The 27,097-nt window shown below is 39.9% G+C and overlaps 1 protein-coding gene across 6 annotated transcripts in view; it reads right to left on the minus strand.

Moving 5' to 3' along the window:
• Positions 1–27,097, minus strand: part of UVRAG (UV radiation resistance associated) — a 298,705-nt gene that overhangs the window by 259,342 nt on the left and 12,266 nt on the right. For 5 of the 6 annotated variants that reach the window (XR_011541145.1, XR_011541146.1, XM_008515930.2 and 2 more), the window contains exons 2-3: positions 9,245–9,362; positions 588–622 (exon numbers count right to left, since the gene is read on the minus strand). Coding sequence is in view for 4 of the 6 variants with exons in the window: in XM_008515930.2 (XP_008514152.2) it covers positions 588–622; positions 9,245–9,362 (153 nt within the window). In the remaining 2 variants the exon portion in view is untranslated. The remainder of the gene's footprint in view (positions 1–587; positions 623–9,244; positions 9,363–27,097) is intronic. The other variant, XM_070624087.1, reaches the window with a different exon arrangement.

Genomic DNA, 27,097 nt, shown 5'->3' on the forward strand with positions numbered 1-27,097 from the left:
CAAATCCACTATGGTCTCGGACCACTAAAAGGACATTATCATTACCATAAAGCTTTTCTATTTCCCAACATGGCCCAATAAATTGAGCCATTTATGCAATTATCTAGCGTACACATCATCAAAAATAGGACACTTTCAGATTTCTAACTGAGCAATGCCATTGCCAAAAATAATAAGTAGAAAGATCTTATATGATGGCCCTAGACATAAAATCCTTAAGAACTATATCTAAACAAAGATATCGTTTATTACGATGTTTCATAAGTCAAATGATCAAAAACCTCTATAGCAAATAGAAGCGATAGAATTATAGAATTTGAGTTGAAAGAACACTAAAGTTTTTAACAGAAAAAATCAGTTCATTCAGCAAATATTTATCAAGCACTTACTTGTGCCAGGCATGTTCTAAGCACCAGAGATACAGCAATGAACAAATCAACGAAGCTGTAAGCAATAACTGAGCAGAAGATCTAAAAGCAGAAATATCATAACACCAGAAGTGAACTTGAACTTATTTTATATGTCAGCATTTTCTGAAACAGGAGTTACAGGCTTAGTCCTATGTACCTGCCAGAAAGCAAACTTACCAAGGAATTCTTAATCACTTCACTTCTATAAAATTCTGGAAAAAAAGAAAAAGAACAATAAGTGATATGGAAGAAAACAAGCTCATCAACTCTTAATCCTGTAAATTTTTTAACATGTGTTCAGCAAACATTTAAAACATTTTCAAGGAATCTATTCTCTCTATATCTTTATCTGCAAAAAATAAAACAGAAATAAAGATTAAATAAAAGTGTTTTAAAGGGAAAAATATTAGTAAAGAAAGGCCAAAACCTGTTAAGATTTAATTTAGCTTAACCTTAATTTAGATTTAACGTTACTGGCTACTTTTACCCCATATTCAAACCTGAGCCCTTAAAAACTCAGACTTTCTTCTCCCTTGCCTACTGCCACTCTCTAAAACTGATTCCATATACTCTGTTTTTCTCAAATATCTCCAATGATTATCCATTGTACTGTGCGGAATGAATATTGATCTAGTAACCACGTAACCTAAGTGCTGGCTCTACCTGTCATTAACATTCTGTCTCTTTAACTTCCTTGGGCCCACTTTTCATTAGACAACTTTGAGAATTAGACTAATAATCAAAGGTCTTGGTAAGCATCAAAATTTCACGATTCTACAAACCTTCGTATATGTTGTAAATGCTACAAAACCTGAAGACACGATCAAAAGAGGGAAATGTGTCAGAAGTTCAGACACTCCCAGCACCCGCCCCCCACATTCCCTCTGCTGCCCCTGCTGAAGGCCCCTCCTCCACGATGCTTTGTCTCTGCAGAGCCCACAAGGACCCCTGTATCCTCAAGCTGCTATGGGGCTTATCTCCCAAGGGTGATGCACGGACCACTGGTACTTCAGATGATTGTAGGTGATACATGGGTGAACTTTACTTTTTTCTAATGTATTGAAATTTGTATCTCATACATTCAAACCCTAACTGCAAGCTCCATAAAGAGCAGTAGTGTTGTTTCGTACAACTGCTGTCTCCTCAGCAAGCAAGACCATTCCAGGCACAGGGCAGACGCTTGATAAATACTTTTTTATCGAATGAACAATTTCACAGATGATGCTTAGACATAAGTTTAAAAATAACGAACTTAAAAAAATATATTAATATATTAAGTAGTAAAGTATAGATGAAACTCAGATACAGTGGAACTTGTCAAAGTGATCCACCAACGACTGCAGCCTGGGAGTCATCAAGCAGTCAAGGACAAGCAGACCCGGACACAACACTCTTCCGGGCAAACTCTTGGTTAAAGTACTTCTTGACAAACACACCATCTACATTAATCTATGCTTGTCTTCCTTAAGGAAAAAAAAAAAAAAAGATGAAGATAATTATTCCGTTTTGTGGCAAGACAGTCACAGTGTATTCAGTTAACAGAACAGGTTTTAAGAGAATTTATGACAGGATCCAAATTTTTATAACTACGTTAACAATGCTTATCTCAGGCGACAGACTTAGGCTGCTGACTTTTATTTTTTGCTTGGCAGTTTTCTAATTTTTCTATTTTGAGCAATTATTTTAAATAAGAAAAGAGATCATTCTAAGTGTTTTTAAAGGAAATCCCGCACTGATGATCTTTAAGTTACTGCTAAGTTTTAGATATTTCAAGTAATGTTACAAACAATCTTTTAAAGATATATATCCTGAGACATTTGAATCTATAGGATAACTTTTAGAAGTAAAATTGCAAGAGAAAAAGAAAATATAGTTGGAATTTGATAGATATTGCCAAATTATTCTCTAAAAATATTGTACCAATTTACAATCCCACTTATGAAAATAACTTTCTCCCCAACACTGGGCAATCCTAACTATTATCCTTTTCACTTTTTTGCCAAATGGTTAACCAATTATTCCAACCATAAATTAACTGTATAAATGTATGTGTACATGTATGAATGTGTATACATACATATATTCTAATTTATATGTACCATATATATTTTTAGGGAAAAAAAGACAAAGGGCTAAAAAAAGTACCATTTTTATAACAAGGCACTTTCACTTCATTCTTAATACATTTTTGCATTGTTTAAATTTTTGCAAGTATATATTACTTTTAAAATCTGTGAAAAAAATAATAAAATACTCCTTTTTTCTTTTGAGAGAGAATTCCTCAACTTAATATGCAAAGTGCCCAAATTAAACAGTTCCCAAAAGAAATATCCCTAGCACTGAGAAGAGGAATAGTATTATTTCTTCCAAAACGTTGCTGACTGCCTGACTGTGTACAAATGAACCTGAGCAATCTGCCTTCTCCATCAGACCCTCAAAATGCGCTTGCTAATTCAAGCGGAGAGAGGCCGACAGAGGAGCCTTACGGTGTGGAAAGAGATCGCCAAGTCTAAGGTAACTTCTAACATGCCAAACGTGGGCCGACACTGCCTATCGTTCTGTTACATCTAAAATACTGCCAATGAAACTAGCAGCACGGTACAAAACAGAATAGTGAACTTAGGAGAACTTAAAGTCAAAAGTAGTTCCGGTCCCCAATCCATCACGTGTAAGTTTGACCCTGGACAAGTCAATTAACCTTCTTGGGCCATAGTTCCTTCACCTTTAAAGGAGAAAGACACCTGGAAAATAACAGGGTTGTTGTGAAGCCCACATGAAACAGTGAATTAAACACTCTTTATAAACTCTAATTTTTATTCATACAATTCTATTAATTTTTATTAATCCAATTGGAGCAACACTACTTGACAAGTAAATTTTCAAAAAGATATCATCCAAGACCTATTTCTACTGAAAGGGACCATGAGACTCCAGTGCTCCTCTATGCACGCCAAGACCTAAAGAATCGAGGCAAGCAGACTGCAGAGCACGGTCCCGGGGCGCCACGCGGCTCTGATGCAGCATTCCACTCATTCAACAAACGCTTTCTCAGTACCTCAATCTCACGCATCACAGAAGAAAAACAAACTTAAACTATACTATAAAACTGTTTTTCACCTATCAGATTGGCAAAAAATTCAAACATTTCATTGCAGAGTCTGTTGGTAAGGCTGTGCGTAAAAAGGAACCCATATATAGCAAGTGGAAATGTAAACTAGGACAATTTTGTAATATTTACCAAAACTAGAATTACACACTCTCATTGTACTTCCACTTCTTGGAATTTTCCCCTATACTATAGCTATACCAGCACTCACACAACATAACAAACAAAGTTACTCAATGTAGTACTGTGTGTACAGCAAAAGACTGGAACAACCTATAAATGCCTACCAATGGGAGCTATTCAAACACTTTATGGTACATCTACTCAATGCAAAACTGTGCTGAAAATCTGGGAAGCTCTCTATGAACTCATATGGAAAAACATCTAAGACATATTAAGCGAAAAATGCAAGGCATGGAAATATATATAGCTTGGAACTATTTTTACTTGTATTTGCATAAAGAATCTCAGGGAAGATAAACAAGAAACGAGCAACCGTGGTTACCACGGTGGGGTGGAAGACTAAGGAGAGATGGGGCAGGTGAAAAGAAGACTTTAATATAAACCTTTATATATTCCACGGACTACATTAGCTTTTAAAGAATTAAATGAAAAAAATAAATTTGAGGACTTAGTATGTGCCAAGCGTTGTTCCAAGCACTGGAGACAGTACAGTGAACAAAACTGACCTAAACACTTCTGCCCTCATGGGGCTTCCACTCCAGCGGAGAGGGACGCACATTGACCAAATAAACAACAGTATATCAGCTCATGTTAAGTACTGTGGAGAAAAATAAAGCACAAAAAGACAGGAGGAGAACAGCCACAATTTTGAAGAGGGTTACTCAGCGATCAAGGAGAGTCTCTCTAAGAAAACATTCGTAGTAAAGACCTGAGAGAAGACGGAAAAGCCAGTCATGTGGTGTCAGGAGCAAAGAGTGCCCAGGTCTTCAAAGCGAAGTAAACTCAAGGTACTCAAGGAACGGGAAGAAGTCCAGTGTGGCCGGAACACAGAACTAGAGGAGTAGGGGGAGAGGAGCTCCAAGAGGTGACAGAGAGCCAGATCATGACAGGCCTTCTAGGAAACCAGAGGGATTTCAGCTTTTACTCTGAATGAGATGGGAAGCCACTGGAGGGTTTTGAGGAGAGGAATAACATGATCTCACTTTCATTTTAATAGGATCTTGGTTGAGAACATACTGCAGAGGGTGCATGGGCAGGCAAACCTGTTAGAAGTCTACTTCAACAATTCAGGCAAGAGATGATAGTGGTTTGGAGATAGTAAGAAGTGATTAGATTACAGATACAGATATAGTGTTGTGTTGGGTTGTTTTTTGTTTTTGTTTTTGTTTTTGGTGAGGAAGATTGGCCCTGAGCTAGCATCTGTGCCAAAGTTTCCCTATTTTATGTGTGGGATGCCACCAGAGCATGGCTTGATGAGCAGTATGTAGGTCTATGCCTGGGATTTGAACCCAAAAACCTCAGGCCGCCAAAACAGAGAGCATAAACTTAACCACTACACAACCAGGCCAACCCCAAGATTATAGATATATTTTTGATAATAAGAGCCAAAAGTATTTGCTGAAAGATTGGATGTGAGATATAAAAGAGAACAATCCAGGATGATTCCAACGTTTTTGGCCAAGGAAATGGAATGATGGAGCTGACATTTTCTGATAGAAGGAAGAATACAGATTGGATAGCAGAAACTCAGTTTTAAATATACCAAGTTTAAGTTACCTACTAAACTCCAAAGAGAGATGTAGAGTAAGCAACTGAACACAGGAGCATTAGTTCAGAGGGGAGAGCCAAGCTAAAGATACAATTTGCGAGTTGTGAAAGTGATAAATGCTATTTAAACTATGAGACTTGGGTGAGATCACCAAACTGGATTATTTCTCACCAAACTGGACCACCAATTGGATTATTATAATCCAAACTGGATTATATTCATCATCTGATGTATTCAATATAGCTGGTTAGGATTTCAGGAGAGGACAAACACTCATATTTCACGGGTGAGAAAATAACTATGGCTGAAGAACAAACTTGATTTTATCAATATTCCAAATATAAGAGAGAACCAGAATTGGAACCTAGGCCCTCACGCATTAACACAAGGCTTTGCTCTCTGGGGATGTGACAACTGGTGTTTTGATTTGAACTACCTAACAAGCAGACGGCCTCCTAAGAGCACTACAAGATGTCAAAATCCAAAAAAATTCACACATAGCTTCTTAGGATATGCTGTGAATTCTGCTGAAATAAAAGAATAACTTAGAAATCAACATTTCAGATATTTTTCCAACAAAAAAAATCTTTCTTTTAAAACTAAGAAACACCACCACTAAGCAGGTGGTACAGGTGGTTTTGTGGGAAGAGCCAATTGGCCTTCTACTGTGGTCATCCTACACCAAGGGCCACATAATGATCATGAAATGAATATTCGTGTTTGTCATCACATGGCTAATAAGATAAGGTGGTATTAACTAGGTTTACTACGGAAAGAGCTTCTGGGCTCTTCCTACGCTAGTTCAAAGCTATAGAGCCCAACATATGGACCCAAAAAGAAGACCACGGATAAACTTAATTCAACCATGACATTTTGGAGCAGGAGGAAGTCTCAGAAATCATCAGTCCTCTCATTTTAGAGATAAATTAACTAAAGCTCAAAAGGGGAACTAAATGCCATAGCCAAAGGGCTGGCCAGTTAGTGACAGGCTCATTACCACTACCAGACACTAGACTTCCCCGTGGTTTGTCACAATCAAATGATGACTGTGTCAATCATCATTTTATTGAGATAACTTCAAGAAGCAGTCTATGATAACTTTTAAGCTGAAGATGTAATCTGAGCTAGAAGGAGACAAAAAGCAAAAACAAGAACAAACAAAAAAAATCACTTTAGGATCAGCCCCGTGGCCAAGTGGTCAAGTTCGCGCGCTCCACTTCGGTGGCCCAGGGTTTTGCCGGTTCGGATCCTGGGTGCAGACATGGCACTGCTCATCAAGCCATGCTGAGGTGGCGTCCCACATGCCACAACTAGAAGGACCCACAACTAAAAATACACAACTATGTACTGGGGGGCTTTGGGGAGAGAAAGGAAAAATAAAATCTTTAAAAAAAAAAATCACTTTGCTTTCATCATATCTCTCAGACAAGTTTTTACATCACGGTCATCAATCAGCTGCAAGACTACTTTTTTTTACAAACTACTATTATATTATTAACATTACAATTCTAATAATAATTGCTATCATTCAGCAAATACCTAAAATGTACTAAGTACTCTGTTAATTACTGTTATCAGAGAGAACACCAGAGCAAGGAAGTTCTATGAAGACAATCCAGGCCAGATCATATAGGAACCTATCCAAAATCTCAAATACTCTGGCACTATCATCACATTGCTGAAACCAATCAGTGAGCAGTAGACCAAATGGATTAAGGTCTGCAAAAATGCTTATACGCTTAGGACAAATCATGTCCAAACTGTTTCATTTTCCATCTGGGCACAGAGGAAGAGACACCTAAGAAGTCCCTTTTTCATTTAAAAAGGACAACACAACTGATTTTTGTCTAACAGAATGTGACGGAATTGATGTGGGCCATTTCCATGAAGAAACCTCCCTCAAATAACCTCTCCCTCCTGCCGGGCCAGAGGCCACGTGCTTACAACAGCGGCATGGCAAGAGAGACGGAGCCTGGCCACCTGAGCCAGCACTGAGAGGACGCTGCCAAGGCAGGACCTGACCAAGACCACCTGCAGGGGCCGGCTCCGTGGCCAAGTGATTAAGTTCACACGCTTCGCTGCGGCGGCCCAGGGTTCGGATCCTGGGCGCGGACATGGCACCGCTCGTCAGGCCATGTTGAGGCGGCGTCCCACGTCCCACAACTAGAAGGACCTGCAGCTAGGATATACAACTGTATACAGGGGGATGGTTTGGGGAGATAAAGCAGGAAAAAAAAAAAGGGAAGATTGGCAACAGTTGTTAGCCCAGGCGCCAATCTTAAAAAAAAAAAAAAACCACCTGCACCGGCAGACCACATGTAAGAAATGTATGATGTTAAACCAGTGAGATTTATGGTATTTGTTATAGTAGCTAGCATTAATAATTCAGATTAACACAACTGTGTTTTTAAAATAAGCAATGGTTAGAAGGAAAAATAAGAACGAAATAAAATTATGTGAAAACAGAAGTATTTAGAGTACTTTTTTTCATCCTTAAAAATTATTTTAATGCTATTTACATTGGGGAGGATTCGACTCTAATTAACTCCTGACAATTTTATAATGAGCATATAGTGGTATTAAAATTTTAAAGAAGAAAAAAGTTGTTAAACAGCTACTGATTTAATAAATTTTCAAAAGCAATTAAAACCAAAAAGATAAAGTGTCATTTGAATTTTTCAAATGAGTCCTTAGTACCGCTTATTAAAATAACACCACCTTTTGTTAACACAGACTTTTAATCACATCTTACCAAATGCTATCCCTTATCTCAGTGGCTCCTCATAAAAATCTGTCTTGCAGACTTCATGAAACCTCATTCTCTCTGCTTTACAAATGGAAAAAGTGAGGTTCAAAAAGTCATGATCTTTCTCCAAAGTCACAGAGCTGGTAAACAGCTGAGCGAGAACCAGCATTATGTATTTTCAATCCTAGTCTAATACTCCTGTCATTATACCACACTTCCTCTCTTACACCATCAGACATAAATCACCTGATTATACCAAACTCCCTTCCATCCAATACGTATTCAAAAGATGCTTGTGATTTTGAAACAAATATTTGGTCTATTCTTAGAACTGTCACTTACGAAAGAATCCACATTTCAATATGGGAAACTGAATTCAAAGAAATCATGCAATTCTTCTAAAAAATGACCATGTATACCCTAGGAATTACAGATACAAGAAGAAACGTACTAGGTCCCAATTTCACCATAATATTAAAGAAATCTATTATATTTTAAAGAAAAGCAAATTAGTAATGCATACCAGACTCATATGATCGATTTTAAAAGACAGCTACTGGAATAAAGAGGTGAATAGCTAACATTCACAAAGGAATGACAAACAATGTAAGGCTCAGTTAATCTGAAAGAACTATCTAAAAGCTATGTTTCTTTAATATATATAACAACGTCTCATGAAATATTTTCAGACAGCATGACAATTTAGCTTTCCAATAAACAATAATAGCAAGAAGCACTGAGAATCGCTTGTGCTAAAAAAGAATAAAAATGACAGGGCTGGCCAGGTAGTGTCATGGTTAAGTTCCCATGCTCCACTTCAGTAGCCTGGGGTTTGCCAGTTCACATCCTGGGCGTGGACCTACACACCACTCATCAAGCCATGCTATGCTGGCGTCCCACGTACAAAGTGGAGGAAGACTGGCACAGATGTTAGCCCAGTGACAATCGTCCTCAGCAAAAAGAGAAAGAGTGGTGGGGCCAGGCCACTGGCATAGTGGTTAAGATCACACACTCTGATTTGGCAGCCCAGGGTTCATGGGTTTGGATCCTGGGCACGGATCTACACACTGCTCATCAAGCCACACTGTGGCAGCATCCCACATACAAAGTGGAGGAAGACAGGCACAGCTATTAGCTCAGGGACAATTTTCCTCAAATAGATGTTAGCTCAGGGCCAATCTTCCTCACAAAAAAAATAATAAAACTGAGATGTAACCATCTGTGGGTAGCAAGTCCACAGATCCCCTTACCTTTATATATCTTCTCAGTGTTACACAAGTGAAGTGTGAAGTAGGTATCAAGGAGCTGATGGCCGTTTCTATTAACAATGTTCCGGGCAGCGATGTTCCGAAGATGTCTAAGACGCCGCTAAAAAATAAGAACAAAAAGAGCGGCATTCAGCTTTTTCCTCCTATAAAATTTTCTGCAAGTTACCATTCAAAAAGGAAATATAGTAAACTGTCCCCATCATTTATTTGTTGAGCCAGCAACCCTAACTCAGCCCCTTATTTATGCCTCAGCAACCCCTCTGTCAAACAGGAATTCTACCTGCCCTACCTCATTTACAAGGTGGTTGTGAGCACGAAATGACAAGATACGAAACACTTTCACAAAGCATAAATGTTATAGAAGTGCTATACACCTTAGAAGAGGATCAGTATTTCCTGGAAGATGGACTAAGTAGTACTTTGCTTTGTTCCTTTCAGAAGGATGCTGTAGACATGCAAAGTCCAACCCATACCAAGAGAAAAGAATCAGGTATCACAGACACATGCCCCCACTGCTAGTCTAGTCTAGATGCTAGATAATCTGTACAACCAGGAAAAGAAACCAAAGGCAAAAAACAAAAACAATAACTCACTGGTCACTCCAATAACCCAACTGTTGTGAGCTGAAATTAAATTCTCACTTGACCAGCAGCCAACCAATCTCTATTTCCTAATCAGACTTCCTTCCCAAAAATTTCTCCAAGTAGGACACACAAATTATCCGGAGTTACAAGTGTTGAAAAGGCAAAAAGCTCCATGAGCAACAGTAGAAATCAACAAAAATATAAGACAACTTAAGGGGGAACCAAATCCCTCCTATCGAAGAGAGAAAATGTTGGCGACGCTGAAGTCTGGCGCATCAGATTCATTCCCTAAAGCTAGTTCCCTGTGTCGGATCATTATTTTCAGAGACATAAAAATAGAAACCAAGCGCTCAGTTTTAAAATATGCTTATGCTTAAAGCCCTCCCTGCAGGCTGAAGGGCAGCCCGCTCTCTTGAGCTAAATTCATCTTAATTACACGCACAGTCAGCCAGAAAAGAAGAGTGCTTTCTTTCCACGCACATGCCAACCCCATCCTTCTTCCCAATCTAGAGACTAAGATTCTTTCAGAGAGAAGGTTATTGTCTAACAAATATGTTTAATCCTCTAAGTATGAAAAGTCCCAAAAGTATTTACAAGAAGTTCCTAGGGCTTATGCTAAAAGATTCGTTTTTCCACAATCTGCCAACAGTTTCCATTTCACACCCTGGATTACAGCAACTACTTCCTTCTATTATACATTTCTCATTAGCCCTCTCAGTCAAAATTTTAAATTGACAAGAACCACTAATTGTCTATATACAATAATGACATCCATTTTGCTGTAAGATCACAATCTTGGTCCTCTATTCAAAGACCTGAAAATATTACCCAAAGCCTCGAGCATAAAGTACCAACTTCCCATTATCGCTTTCAAAGCCCTGTGCACTCCGACCTCTCTGTATCCTGTCCTGACTTCCCACCGGATCTTCCACACACCTAACCCCTCGTCCTAGCTCCATGCTTTGGCTAATGCTAGCCCCTCAATCTAGAATATCCTTCTCTTTAAGGAGATCCTATTTCTACTTCAAAGTTAAGGAGAGAAGCTTCCTCCTTCCTGATTCTCTCACTGAAACTAGTTGCTTCCTTATTAGAATAAATAAGAAGAGCTTTGCTTCCATCTCCACCACACCGCTTCATTCAGCCTTGTTGTATTATACGTAGTTGTTTACAGTTATCTTCCCTATTAATCTAGGAGGAAAAGACTGGGTAACAGAGACCATCGCCATCACTACACTGTTAGCATTCATTAAACGCTTACTGTGTGCCATGTACTATGCTGAACACTTCATACATGTGATCTTATTTAATCTTCATAACAAACCTACGAGGCCAGGAATGCTCATTATCATTATTCATCTCTTCATCCTAACATTTCTAAAGAACCAAATATAAACAAAGAAACAAAATAGTAAATAATAAATGAGAGGGATACCTCCAAAGAAGGAAGGAAAGAAAGCAGAGAGAGAGCAAAGGGGTCATACCTATACACGTAGGCACCTACACACCTCTATCTACACCTACCTAACTAATACAGATATAATTTCGTCTTTACATTCCTCTGTTGCTAAAGAGGACAGAGCAATAATGACCTATCCTTCAACTCAGGAGAATAATTATACCACAAACATAATGCTAATGGAACTGACTGCCTTAGAAGCAGTATGCAGGGCTTGGACAGAGACTGAATCTGTAACAGACGCACAGCTATTGCTGCAGAGATCTTTGCATTATGTAGGAAGTTAGCACAACACCTCCAAGGCACCTTCGGACTCCAAGCTCCAGGACTGTAAAATCAGCGGTGGAATCGACAAACGCTCATCTGGGTGCATTTCCAGCGTATCACTATCATTTCCACGCTTCCCTCCACTGAGGTGGATACAATGGAACTGACCACATCAGGGCACTTTATAAAAAGGTTTATAAAAAAACAAAGACTCCTCCACAAATTAACTAACTATACTTGAGGCACTGACTTTGGGTTGTATGACTTTTTGCCTTTTCCCTTATTTTCTTTATTTCAAAAGCATTATGGTAAGTATTCTCATTACATTATGACTAATTAAAATACAAGATGCTTCCAGCCGCTGGAATGGACAAAGGAAATCACCTCTTCACGGGCAAATTACTGCCGTAACCTTGGTGAGAGGCCGTAAGTGTGAACATGAGCCCTCCTGTGCCCTCTGCCTTGGCTGCTTCTTTAAGAACATTCATTCCAATTTTACCATAAAGCTGCTTATTATTTTTAAAAAACGCTAAACTGCAATAAAGCAGAGTTTAATCAACAATAACGTGCCAATGTTACTATTTAGTTTTGACAAATGTAAGATGTTAACATTAGGGGAAATTGAATGAAGGGAATTCTCTGTCTCATCTTTGCAACTTTTCTGTAAATCTAAAATCATTCCCAAATAAAATGAACGGTTTTTTAAAAGTTATTGCTTTTTTCAGAGTTAGTAGAAATGCAAGTGGGACAAAAAGAGTGCCAATAAAACGTTTCACAAACATTACTTAAACAGAACTCTTCTCCTCTATTCCCACCCATGTACCTCTTTCCTTCAGTCTCCCACCTCCTTCCGTCCTCCCCTTCCCCCAAGATTTAATGCAATTAAAGAACTCTGGAAGGTTAAAACAGAAACCCAGAAAAATGATGACCTATGGGGGTGAGCACAGGCTGGAGGAAATAAGAGACAAAAACAAGACTCCCTGACACTTGTTTATGTACTTGTGACTTCTGTACCACATAAATGTTTTACATATACAAAAAATAAAGTTAAACAAATAAGAAAAAGTTTAAATCAGCTACACCTGGTCCTGAATATAACAATACTAAAAATTACCACCAGTTTTAGGATATATCGTCCACCTTCGCTCAAATTATTACCCTATCATCCAAGGAAGCATTAAAAAAATCAGGGCAACCTAAAGGACCCTCTCTGGTTCTCAGCTCCCCAGAAGATCTACACTTGACCAAAACAACATGTAATTATACCTAACAGGGAAATATGGGTAGTTCCAGATATTTGTCTATCTCACCCAACTAGAATATAAGTTCTACGAGAGAAGAGACTTCATTTTATTTACAGTTGTATCTCCAGCACCTAGATGAGTAACTAGCAACAGCAGGCAGCGAATAAATGTTTTTGATTGAATTAATAAATCCCGAGTGAATTAACCCAGTCAAGAAGGTCTTGGTATGACCTAGGCCTTGCCACGATCCTGAGGGACCCTTAGTGGATGTGACACCCACCCACCAGACAGTGGGAGAACACACAGCACCTCAAACCTAAGAAGGGCCCTAAGAACTGGAAGCAGGCGAAGGCTCAGCAGGGCTCCTGGACTCCAGCACATCCTCAGGACGCGCGTGCCTTCAGCTGCACGGGGGAGCGCCACCCAGCGGTGCCTCATGGCCTGGCGGCAGCATCTAGCATAAATACACTGCTGTACACCTTGTCTAAATACAATTAAATATCAGATTAGCTCTTCAAAAGGCCCATCTAAAGATAACTAAAATCAAATCTGTCTTATTATTTAAATCGGCTCAAATATCTCAGAAAAGCAAAAATATTCTGAGTAATTAAAATTTACGCAGACTTTGGAATTACCCTTTAAGATAACATTCCACACAGTTTTCTTTACCAGCAACCTCCTTGAACGTTCTCAAGCGCTCCACACTGGCCAGGTGACCAGCAACGCTCTCTGTGTACCATTGTAAGGGAGCAGCTCGAGGCAGCCAAGATGTGCTCTGCTAACACCGACCCCAAAGCTCAAGCTGACCGGACTTCAAATCGTTAAGTTGCAATTAACATGGCTTCAAAATCTTTGAAGCACTACCTATAAAACGTTCTATATAGAGGTTGAAAAGCATTCACAAACATATAAAATCAACACCTCCTGTTCCGCTTTGACCTGGAGGGGTGACAGATGCACTCAGAGCACAGCTCTGCCACCTGAAATGCCGGCAGTGGGCAAAAGGCCAGAAGGACCCTGAAGTCCTTAACTTTTTTACAAATCTTTCAAGTATAAATTCTGAAACAAGACTTAAGGGGCATGCATGGTAGATTTGAAACATTTGCTTTAGTGAAAAAACAAGAATTACTCACTCACTAGTATAATTGTAAACCGGTGCCTCTAAAGAACCTAAAATGGTTGTTTCTCTTATTAATACTACTAATGTACTTAGAAAACGGCTTTAAAACATAACAGTAGTCTAAAAGAAATTTTTTTGTCTTTTGCATTTTTTGTTTTGTCCTGTTCAGCACCCATGTGGTTAAAAAAAAAACAACTTGGGGGGCTGGCCCAGTGGAGTAGCAGTTCAAGTTCACATGCTCTGCTTCAGTGGCCCAGGGTTTGTAGGTTTGGATCCTAGGCACAGAACTACATACTGCTCATCAAGCCATGCTGTGGCGGCATCCCACATACAAAATAGAGGAAGACCGGCAGAGATGTTAGCTCAGGGTGAATCTTCCTCAAACAAAAAGAGCAATATTGGCAACAGATGTCAGCTCAGGGCCAATCTTCCTCACCAAAAAAACAAAACAATAGGGGCTGGCCCAGTGGCGCAGCAGTGAAGTGCGCAAATTCCACTTCGGTGGCCCAGGGTTCGCTGGTTCGGATCCCGGGTGCGGACATGGCATGACTTGACAAGCCATGCTGTGGTAGGCGTCCCAGCTATAAAGTAGAGGAAGATGAGCACAGATGATAGCTCAGGGCCAGTCTTCCTCAGCAAAAAGAGGAGGATTGGCAGTAGTTAGCTCAGGGCTAGTCTTCCTCAAAAAAAGATAAATTAAATAAATAAAAATAAAAAACAATAACTTAGGATTTCCTTTGTAGAACCACCCTCCTCTACTATCAATCCACAAACTTCCTGTAGAGTTAGCTCCACCTCCAACTGCAAGGGTGCTCATGTGACTCACATTAGCTAATCAGCACATGTCATCCGCTGGCAACACCACATGATTTAATTAGGGTCCATGAAGACCTAGAGATTGTATTAAAGTATTGAGAGTTCTTTTTTTGTTTGTTTTTTGGTTTTTTGTGAGGAAGACTGTCCCTGAGCTAACATCTGTTGCCAGTCTTCCTCTTTTTACTTGAGAAAAATCGTTGCTGAGCTAACATGTGAGTCAATCTTGCTCTATTTTATGCGGGTTGCCACCATAGCGTGGCTTGACTAGCGGTGCTAGTCCACGCCTGGGATCCACACCTGCAAACCCTGAGCTGCCAAAGCAGAGCAGGCAAACTCAACGCTCAATGCCACCAGGCAGCCCAGAAAGTTCTTTTTTAACTCCCCCGCTGGCCCTGAACCTGGAAGGACACAGGGCTGGAAATGCTGGCGGCCATCTTTCCACCACAGTGAACCCTCAGAATGAAACCAACAAGGAAGAGAGCAGAGTCAAGAGACGTGGAATGCAGCTCCTGCAACAGAATTTAAGTCTCTGGACCAAACCACTCCTAAAATGAGAACTATAATGACAAACACCAGCCACGTCCCTATAAAACTGTCAAAAATAACAACTGGGGAGAAGACACATAATGTAACTGTTTATTAAGAATTTATCCCATAATGGGTTAGTAGAGGAAAAGTAACATTCTAATTATTTAATGGCAAAGTACAAAGAAATATTTCATTTGTTAAACATCCTCACAATTTAGATAATGATCATTTCTGGGGGGTCAATCCATTTTTCTTGATACAATTTTGAACCTCAACATGGGTGACAGCAAGGCTCAAAAACTAGTCAAATCACACCCCAGAGCTAAAAGAAATCCAAAACAATCTTCAGCAGTGAAATATGCCATCAGGGCTCTACACTCCTCCCAAGTTCTACCTTTCCCTCACAGGCACCTAAAATTTCCTGGCTTTTGAGGCATCATAACGACCACAGAGGAGTGAGGTGTCTTTGATCTCCTCCTCATCCCTGCTAGAAGTGATTCGGGGAGGCTGCCGGGCAACAGAAGGAGGAGGAAATGGCTGTCATTCACCCTTCCTTCCCTGTACCCCCTTGCTTAAAAATAAAAGTACTATGGTTCTTAAATACAATTACTCCACAATCCCCACCATCGCCAAACTGAACAACCATCCCACACACACCTTTTATGACTGCCAAGGCCACAGTGAGGTATTTTCAAAACAAATTTTGAGTCTAATTTGCTTAATCTACAAGAGCTATTACAAGTCAGTAATACAATCCATAACCTATAGTCCAGTAGAAAAGGGAGCAAAGGATATAAAAAGGCAGCCCACAGGAAAAGAAATGGAAATGGTCGATAAACACACACAAAGATTTATAGTCAAACTCATAATTAAGATATGCACACGAAAACAAACACTCTCCTTCATGGCAGAGCACCATTTCCAAAGAATGGCTACACCAACACATCCCATCCCACATGCTCTCTTTCAGTGCGAGGCTGCCGCTCCTCTGTTACCTAGTGGGGCCTCTGTTACCGAGTGGGGCCTCTGTTCCCTCCCCCTTACCTGTGGGCAGGCCTGTTGTGACCAGAAACCAGGTAAGGAAAGGGTTAAGGAGCTACCCTTGGTGTTCTCCATTGCTTGTGCAAGCAATAAACCTTTTTCTTCACCCACTTCAGCGTGGGTTGTGCTTTTCAGCTCCACACTCACCAAGAGACCGACTCACTGAGTTCGGTTACACTGTGACTACGGCAGAAATGACGCTATGTGACTTCTGATGCTAGATCACAAAATCACCTGGTCCTCCTATAGGATGCCCTTCCTTAGAATCCACTCACCCTGCTGTGAGGATGCCAAGCAGCCACATGGAAAGGACTTCGCAGGTATCATCCACAGCCCCAGCTGAGCTCCCAGTCATGGTCAGACGTGGACACGACCATTTCAGCCTCAGCCTTTGAGACGCCAGAAATGACATCAAATAAAGCACACAGAAGTTGTTCCCACCAAGCTTCAGATTCGTGAGCAAAATAAATGCTGATGTTGTTTTAAGGCACTAATTTTTTGTCTATTACTCAGCAATAGAAAATGAAGAGACCTATCTGATTAAACAGTCAAACTATTTTAGTCTCTGTGAGGGTTGATATGAGTAAGAAAAACAAGGTTGGGGGAAATATAAAATGGTCCAATTTCGAGGGAGGGCAATTTAGCAACAATTATGACATTTCAAATTGCATATAATATTTGACCAAGCAATTCCACAAGTCATGAAAATGTGCACAGATATACTTATTTCCATACTGGCTATAAAAGCAAAACCGAATAACCACTCTTAAATTGTGGTACACTCCTAAGTGGAAAATTACATAACCATTAAATAAAGTGCTAATATGGAACACAAACAACAGAGCAGGAAAGTTCAAACGTTCAGATAAAGAAATATTACTATATACCGTGAATGATACAGATCAAGGGTTGGCCAACCAGTTCTATAAAGGGTTAGAGAGTAAATATTTTAAGCTTTTCAGGGCACATCCAGTCTCTGCATATTCTTTGTTTTTTCTGTCTGTTTATAATCTTTTAACAATGTAAAAACCTTCCTTAGGTCATCAGTTGTTATAAAAACCAGTACCTGTTGGCCACAGTCTGCTGACCCCTGATGTAGATAATCAGAAATATTACGAGATAATTTTTTAAAGTAGTATTTGGTTTGGAAATGTAGTCAAACTCGTTCTGGACCCCTCCCCCCTTTCCTATTCTCCACTCATTTCTTTTTCTGCTCAGGCATTACTCTCAGCGTGGGTGAGGAGGGATTAAGGCCCAGGTTGTCTCAGGTGACTCAGATTACTGCTACTTTAGTTACTTTGTTGAGGGGCGACAAAAGCAAACCTGGGAGAAAATTAGTTTTCCATATTTCCACAGAAGATAAAAACACTGACTTAAGGAATCAAAAATTTAAGCTTGACAAATTAGGTCAGTCTTTTTAAAAAACACAAAAGCCCCTTCTATATTATAGCACTCTCAATCACCTATTTTTTCTAATCTTCCGAACCCACCTGAAAGACTCACTGAAAAGTTTTGAAAGAACACAAAAACGCTTTAAAATGAGTGCTTGGTGCTATCGAACACAAGCAAATGGTGCCCAGAGCCAACGTCACAGATTTAAACCAAGCCCTGCCAGCTCTGATCTCCCATACGATACTTCAGAGCTCCTGGCCTAACTGAGGACTTTCTCTCACACTAATTGCACAACGTTGAAACTAAAGCCCTTGTTCTGACATTAACTCTGCTCTCACCCAAGTTCAAATCCGTCGTAGAATTTAATTCAGTCATTTACTGCGCACTACTAAATTATACAACAGGCTTCCCCACAGGAAAAGACAAAATCTCTCTCTGAACTTTCCAAGTTCTCATGCACTGAGGCTCTGGGTTTTTTCTCTCCACCCTATTCACCCCCCATCTTGCTGGAAGGTCCGAACGTGCCCCTTTTCCCTCCATGTTTGCTCTGAGTAGTCTTGTTCTAAGAAACAGGCCTTTGCAGTGACAGATCCAGTCATTCTCTGTGTCTCTCTCATCCTCCCCCCCATCCCTTCATTCTTCTATTCTATCTTGCTGGTATTTCCTTCACAGACTACGCTAAGAACTGTGGGGACACAAACACGCCATCCCCCATTTTCAGAGTATGTGATCTTACTAAAGAACTGGGGTTTGTGCACATGAAAAGGCCAATTCGAGGCAAAAGTATACTTTCAGTGAGTGTTTATTGAAGAACTGTTATTTTAAAAATGTAAGACCAAAGAAGAAAGAAACAGAATTACATGGGATGACCTGGAGGATAAAAATCGGAAGACAGAAGACAGCTGTGCGTGGGTCCAAGTGTTAAGAGTAATATCATGCCTGTAATTTGCTTCAAAGCAACTGGGGGGAGGGAGGACAAGTAGGCAGGCATATAGATAAAACCAGATCTGCCGGGAGCTGAGAGTTACTGAAGCTGGGTGACAGGTACCTGAGAGTTCCTGTACGCCCACACCCAGCCCTACACATATGCATTTCAATATATATTGATACATACAACATACATTTCAATACACATATTTCATTATTCGTTGAAATTTCCATAACAAAAAGCTTTTAGAGTTGATATCAATAGGAACAGAAAGAAAGGATAAGACTATACAGAAGCCTAAAGAGGGCCAGCCTGGTGGCATGGTGGTTAAGCACCCCTGCTCCACTTTGGAAGCCTGGGGTTCTCAGGTTTGGATCCCAGGCACAGATGTACACACTGCTCATCAAGCCATGCTGTGGCAGCATCCCACATGAAAAACAGAGGAAGAAGGACACAGACGTTAGCTCAGCAACAATCTTCCTCAAGCAAAAAGAGCAAGATTGGCAACAGATGTTAGCTCAGGGCCAATCTTCCTCACCAAAAAAAACCAAACAAACAAACAAAAAAGAAGCAGTAGCAGCAGCCTAAAGAAAAAAATGGGCTTAATGGGGAATCTAATTAGATAATGGAAATGGTTGAGGAGGAAGAGAAAACTGATAAAAGAAATAAGGGGGTCAAAGGACCCCTAGGGAAATGAGAACTAATCAATAAAGACATTGGGGCAACAGAGTAGCCATCAAAAAAAAAAAAAGAAAGAAAAATATAGATACATATATATGTGTGTGTGTGTATATATACACACACACACATACAATATACCTTATACTGAATTCCAGATAGATTAAAATAATATAAAAATATTTAAATGCAAATAAAGCACAAAAGTACAAAAAGAAATCATGAAGAAACCTCAAAAAGTCTAAAAATGACATAAAACTTGGAAGCTATAAAAAGAAAAAATTAATAAATTTACTAAATAAAATATTTTTAAATTATGCACAGCAAAAACTATCACATGCAAAGTCAATGAAAAAACCAACAAAAAAATTTTAATTCACACAACAAAGACAATTTCAGGGGCCAGCCCGGTAGCACAGCAGTTAAGTTCGCACCTTCTGCTTCTCGGCAGCCAGGGTTCACCGGTTCGGATCCCGGGTGCAGACATGGCACCACTTGGCAAGCCATGCTGTGGTAGGTGTCCCACATATAAAATAGAGGAAGATGGGCACAGATGTTAGCTCAGGGCCAGTCTTCCTCAGCAAAAAGAGGAGGATTGGCAGTAGTTAGCTCAGGGTTAATCTTCCTCAAGAAAAAAAAGAATTTCACTAAAACATAAAGAGTTCCTAGAAATCAATAAGAAAAGGTCCAACAACCTAACAGAAAAAAATGGTGAAGAATATTAACAGATAATTCACAGAAAAAGAAATACAAACAGTACTTAAACGTGAAAAGACTCTCAACCTCACTCATAAGGAAAATGCAAATTAAAACTACACTAAAATCGGCACAGATCAAAAAGTCTGAAAACACATTCACAGGCAAGGCAGTGGAAAAACAGGGACTCTGCTGAAAGGGGTAAAAGATCTACAGGTGGCAGTCTGGCAATAGCCACCAAAGCTACAAACGCACATACTCTTTGACCCAGCAATTCCACTCCTGCATTTTTTTTAAATATATACTTGCAGGTATGTAATATGATAAATGTAATACACTGTTGTTTATATTAGCAAAAAACTCGAAATAAGCTAAATGTCCATCAGTAGGGAACTAGCTAAATGATGGTATATCCTATAGTGGAATGCTATGTGGCCGTAAAGAGCAAATTATGTAGCAGCACTCTGAGTGCTGATATAGAACAATCTGTAAGATATACTATTAGTTGGAAAAAAAGAACAAAACAGTTTATAAAGTCAATATACAATATATATAGTAAATACAGCTTAGGTAGTCAGTGTTTAAGATGTTATCATTTGTTTCATAGGGAAAAAAAGAATACAATTATGTAATTATTGGAGATGCACAAAATATAACTGATAATACTGGTTGCCCCAGGGAAGGGAAAATGGGTATTTAGGACAAAAAATGGTATGGAGGCTCTTTGATGTGTGATCCATATGAATACATTATTTTTAAAAATAAAACTAAATTTTCATTTTTTAAGAAACAGATGGCAACCAATGTTTAAGCACAGATATCAGTGCTGGCCATTATCAGAAGCAGTGTGACACAGTAGGACGAGAGCAAACTAGAGCCAATAATCCTAACTCTGGGGCGGTTCCCCCACTCTCCAGTGGGCAAGTCACTCACTCCCTCTGAGTCTGTTTCACTTCCATAAGGTGGAAATAGATCCTGCATGCCTACGTCTGTGGGTTATTTTAAGGATCAAATGAAATAATGGATATAAAAGCTCTCTGAAAAATTTTACAGTACCTTACAAATATAAAGTATTAACAGAAATACGGATGTCAAGAAAGGGATGTGGTTATCAGTGTGAGAGGATGAACTGGTTTAGGCATTTCCAGTTTCAAGTGAAGAGACAGATTTAGAATTCTTCTGTGTAAACACAGGTGGTAAAGTCACGGATCTCCAAAGGACAAACACTCAATAAACAGAATTACGGAACTGGAAAGGATCCTGAAGGTCACGTAAGTCTTTCTACTCAGTATCAGCTGGGAGCCCGTTGGAAACGCAGAACCTCAGGGCCCACCACAGACCTAGCCAATCAGAATCTGTATTTTAACAAGATCCCCAGGTGATCTGTATGCACGTTTTAAGTTTAATAAGCACTAATCTAAGCCATTTCACTTATTTTCCAGATGATAAAATTGAGGCCGTAAGTAAAGGATTCACCCATGTTCACACTGCGGATAAATAGGAAAATCAAGTCTTGGAGCCAGGCCTGAACTCCTCGGCTATGTCTATGTATGTGCACGTACACCACGCACTTGCTTCCCAGATACCCTGTTTCAAAACCCTCAGGACATCTTCGCCTTACAGACGTCCCATGCCCCCACTCCCATTTCTAATCAGCCACCCAGCCCATCAACTCTTTCTTCACAATATCCCAGGCATACGCTTCTTCTTTACCACACTCTCATTCATTGCCCTAAACCTACTGCTGTTCATATTATGAAAAATCAGCTTCCTTCTCTTATGCGTGTATTAACTTCCTCTTCTGCAAACAAGCACTCTCTTACAAACAGTAAGCTCTATATAATTCCTTAAGAAGGTGCAAGGCATTACAAAGCATTAAATATTAACATACTGATTTCAGGCAGAATATATGTTCGAAACCTACCAAGACTAGCAAACTATAACTTGGTAACTCTAGTCCAGAATCTTCTCGTCTTCACTTCCGTTACTTCTTTCCCATTACCTCCTTCTCTTTGCCCCAGAACTAACCCAGGTTGACTTCATCTATAATCTATAATCTATAAGGTCCTCTCACTATAATCAAGCTATACTAAATACATCCAAAGGCCCCAAACCTACTTTCCAGTACCATCTTCTACCCCAATCCGTCCCAATGAGCTCTCAACATTCACAGATTCTCCTATCTTCATAATTCTCTCCTGTACACTGTACCCTACAAACCAAAGTATTTGAACATTTCCTGAGTACCCATGACGTGCCAGGAACTACACAATAAAACAGAAGGCTGAATACCTTTCCTACATAAATTCAATAAAATTGAAAGCCCTGGTCTGCCCCATTTCCATTTCTACACCAAGAAGTTTTGACTTTTTTGAGAGCAAATAATGTGGGAAGACTTTTATAGATGCTCAGCCGTCTATAAAAGATGAACAGACGGAATAGGCCACCCGCAACATGAAAACTAACTCTCGTGCAACAACAGCCTGCACACTCCAGCACTAGGATGAGAGTTCTGGAGACTCCCATGTACAAACTGAGTTCCATTAAATCAACCCGAAAGACCAAAGGCGTGTGCTTCAGTTAAAAATCAGACTGTGAGCTATTTATTCCAATTATACCAAACACTGGGTTTTTTGTTGCAGTATAAACTTAGCAGACTTGAGGTGGAGTCCCAACCCTGGATGTCACCTGGGAATGTGTTTAACCTGTCTAAGCTTCAGACACCTCATCTGTAGAATGGAATAGTAACAGTTTCCACCTCACGGAGTTGTAATGAGGAGTAAAGGGAGGAGCCGAAAAGGGCTTAAACAGAGTGCTGGCGCACGTGACCGTTCAGTAACGTCACTGTCATCATCAATCACCCCGCCGTTTCCTCAGTCTTGAGTGGTCCGTGTACTCGTAGCTTCAAAATCTATCCGCCTAACTCAAGCTACACAGGTTTGTGAAGGTAGAGGCAAAGATGAAACTGGAAAATTGTACTCCGAAGCCAACACGCAAGCAGAGTAAGACAGCAGGAAAAGCTCTGAGTTTAGCACCAGAATGACTGCGTATGAACTCTGCCTCTTCCACGTTCTGTCTGGGCCTTCACCCTCGCCCCTGGTAAACGGGGGCGATGGGTCTAACTACTGTGGCTAAAAATACGATGAGAAGGGTTTTGAAGAGATTAGCTACTAAAAACACAAGGCAGCGTGGCAAAAGACAAAAAAGCAGGAGTGCAAAACTGATTCAGGAATGATTTTTAAAGGGTATTTCTGTGACACTGTGAGACGGTGAGCCCTAAGACCTGACTGGAGGAAAATATGGCAGCAAATGGTAATCACAAAGCTGGACTGAAATGCATACCTACAGCTAAGCAGACAAACACCAAAGCATTCTTCATGACCCAGTTCCAGAATCTCCACTTTTAACACATCCTTCCTGACCTCCCTGCCCCACCCACGAACCTAAACCAAGATGCCAAGCCCGCCCCCCCCCGGGCCATGACTATACTGCGTACGAGGCACCAGCACAGCACTTACCACAATCACGCTTTATTGACTGTTTATACACCTGCGTCCCCCAAAAGAGGAGGGATCCTTAAATACAGAACCCAAGTTTTATTCCTCTTTCTACCCACAGCACTTAGCACAGGCCTGGCACAAAGGAGGTACTCAGTAAGTGTTTGATGGATGAACCAAAGAGTAAACCACTGACAAGATCAGACGTTTCACTGTGCCATATAAGACAGTACCCTTAAGTATATGATAACATTCAAAGTTATATTTTATAAAATAAAATAAAGTTATATTTTATACATAGCTTATATTTAATAGCACTTATATTTTATCACAACTCTGCCCTTCTATAGCCTCAGTGACTACAAGCTCCTTAAGAACCAAAATGGTCTTTTTATCCCAAGTGGCTACTGTGCAGCCATACAGATATTCAATAAACACCTGCTGACAGAACAAGGGAAGGATGAAGGAACAAATACCACCGCCTCAGCTTAGGCCTCAACCTCCCCTTATTCAGAAACTTCATCAGCAATCTTCACCCCACTCTTCTCAATCTCTCTTCTCACCGCCAGTCTCTCAAAACGGTCCTCCCGCTCTGGCTTACAGCACAATGCCAAGCACAGACTGGTAAATGTGGAGGGAGAGTCAAGAGCTGGGAAACCATAGTTTTGCCACAATCACAGCCAAGATTAGTTCAGGCAAGAATCATCAATGGATGATAAATCTAGAGGGGGGAGCAGGACACACGCATGGTCTCAATGTGTCTACCTACAAACTGTTTATTAGTCGCAACAGTGCGCACACACACACAGTTGTTGAGAAATCAGATAATATCCTGACTGGGTGACCAAAATTAATATCACCAGTGAGGGATAAATGGACATCATGTGCCTTTAGATGAAGGACACAGCACCACACATGAAACATTCCAACTGAGAAGCACAATCTGAATTTAATCATGAGGAAACATCAGATAAACAGAAAACAAGGAATGATCTATTTTAAAAAAGGAGGAAGGGGTCTGTATTATGACACTGATATACAAAAAAAAAGATAAGGGACCGGCCCGGTGGGATGGTGGTTGAGTTCGTGCGCTCTGCTTCAGTGGCCTGGGGTTCACAGGTTCAGATTCCAGGCGCAGACCTACACACTACTCATCAAGCCATGCTGTGGCGGCATCCCAGATACAAAAAGAAGGAAGGCTGGCTCACCTGTTAGCTCAGAAACAAAGTTCCTTGCAAAAAAAAAAAAAGATAACGACGACAAAGAAAGGCTGTGAAAATGTTCTACCTTAAAGAAGAGATAAGACAACTAAATGTAATATCTGACTCTATACTGGATTATGAAATGGAGGAAGAAAATTTCTATAAAGGACATTATGAGGTCAACTGACAAAACTGGAATATGAATCACAGATAAGATGAAAGTATTATATCAATGTTAAATTTACTGAAGTTGAAAACTATACTGTGGCTATGAAAGAGAATATACCTATTCTAGGAAATATCTACTTAAGTATTTAAGAGTAAGAGATCAAGACGTACGTAACTTAACTTCAAATGACTCACAAAAAAATTACTTACCTATACTTGTATATACGGAGAAAGAAAGAGCTTGCAAACAATAAAGCAAATAGAGTAATGTTAACAACAGATGCATCTGTGTAATGGGTATAAAGGTGTTATGGTACAAGTTTTATTTTCGCAATTTTTCAATAAGCTTGAAATTCTTTCCAAACAAAAAGTTTAAAAAGGAAAAGAAAAGGGCTGGCCCCATGGCCAAGGGGTTGAGTTCACATGCTCCGCTTCGGTAGCCGGGGGTTTCGCCAGTTCAGATCCTGGGCGTGGACATGGCACCGCTCATCAGGCCATGCTGAGGCAGCGTCCCACATGCAACAACTAGAGCACTCACAACTAGAATATACAGCTATGTACTGGAGGGGTTTGGGAAGGAGAAGAAGAAAAAAAAGATTGGCAACAGATGTTAGCTCAGGTGCCAATCTTTAAAAAAAAAAGAAAAACAAGTCCTAGCAAATGCAGTAAGACAAAAAAAGGATAAAAGGTACACAGATTGGGAAAGAAGAAGTAAAACTGTCTTTGTTCACAGATGAAATGATCATCTATGTCAAAAATCTGAGAAAACTGACAGAAAACTCCCAGAACTAAGAAATGATTACAGTAAAATTGCAGGATACAAGGTTAATACACAAAAACGAGTTTCCCATATAACAGCAGTGAACAAGTGGAATTTGAAACTAAAAACACAATGCCATTTACATCAGTACCTCCTAAAAATGAAACACTTAAGTATAAATCTGACAAAATATGTACAAGATCTGTATGAGGAAAACTACAAAACTCCGATGAAACATATCAAAGAAGAACTAAATAAAGGGAGCAACATCACATATTTATGGATAGGCAGACTGAATATTGTCAAGATGTCAGTTCTTCCCAACTTGATCTATAGATTCAATGCAATCCCAATAAAAAATCCCAGCAAGTTATTTTGTGGATATTGACAAACTGATCATAAAGTTTAGAGAGAGAGGCAAAAGACCCAGAGTAGCCAAAATAACATGGAAGAAAAAGAACGAAGTCAGAGGACTGGCAATACCTGACTTCTAGACTACTATAAAGCTACTGTAATCAAGACAGTGTGGTATTGGGGAGAGAATGAACAAACAAATCAATGGAACACAACAGAGCGCCCAGAAACAGACCCATGTAAGTACAGTCAACTGATCTCTGTCAAAGAGCAAAGGCAATACAATGGAACAAGGACAGTTTTTTTCAACAAATAGTGCTGGAACATCTCGACATCCACGTGCAAAAAAATGAATCTAGACACAAATCTTACACCCTTCAGAAAAATTAACTCAAAATGGAGTATAGGGCCAGTCCCTGTGGCCTAGTGCTTAAGTTTGGCACACTCCACTTCACTGGCCCAGACTCAGTTCCCGGGCATAGACCTACACCACTCATCTGTCAGGGGCCATGCTGTGGCAGCAGCTCACGTATAAAAAGAGGAAGATTGGCAGCAGATGTTAGCTCAGGGCGAATCTTCTTCAGCATAAACAAACGAACAGAAAAACCAAAAAAACCAGATTATAGACCCATATGTAAAACACAAAACTAAAAAAACTCCTAGATGATAACATAGGAGAAATCTAGATGACCTTGGTACAGCAATTGCTTTTTATATACAACACCAAACACATTCTCCATTGAAGGAATAACTGATACACTGGACATAATTAAAATTAAAAACTTCTGCTCTGCAAACAACAATGCGAAGAGAATGAGAAGACAAGCCACAGGCTGGAAGAAAACATTTGCAAAAGACACATCTGATTAAAGACTGTTACTCAAAATATACAAAGAACTCTTAAAACTCAACAGTAAGAAAACAAAACAACCTGACTGAAAAATAGACCAAAGACCTTAACAGATGCCTCACCAAACAAGATATGCAGATGGCAAATAAGCACATGAAAAGATGCTCCACATCATTTCTCATCAGGGAAACAAAAACTAACACAACAAGATACTACTACACAGCTATTAGAATGGCCAAAACCTGGAAAACTGA

This window comes from Equus przewalskii, chromosome 6 (genome assembly GCF_037783145.1).
Source record: "Equus przewalskii isolate Varuska chromosome 6, EquPr2, whole genome shotgun sequence".
Taxonomy (NCBI): domain Eukaryota; kingdom Metazoa; phylum Chordata; class Mammalia; order Perissodactyla; family Equidae; genus Equus; species Equus przewalskii.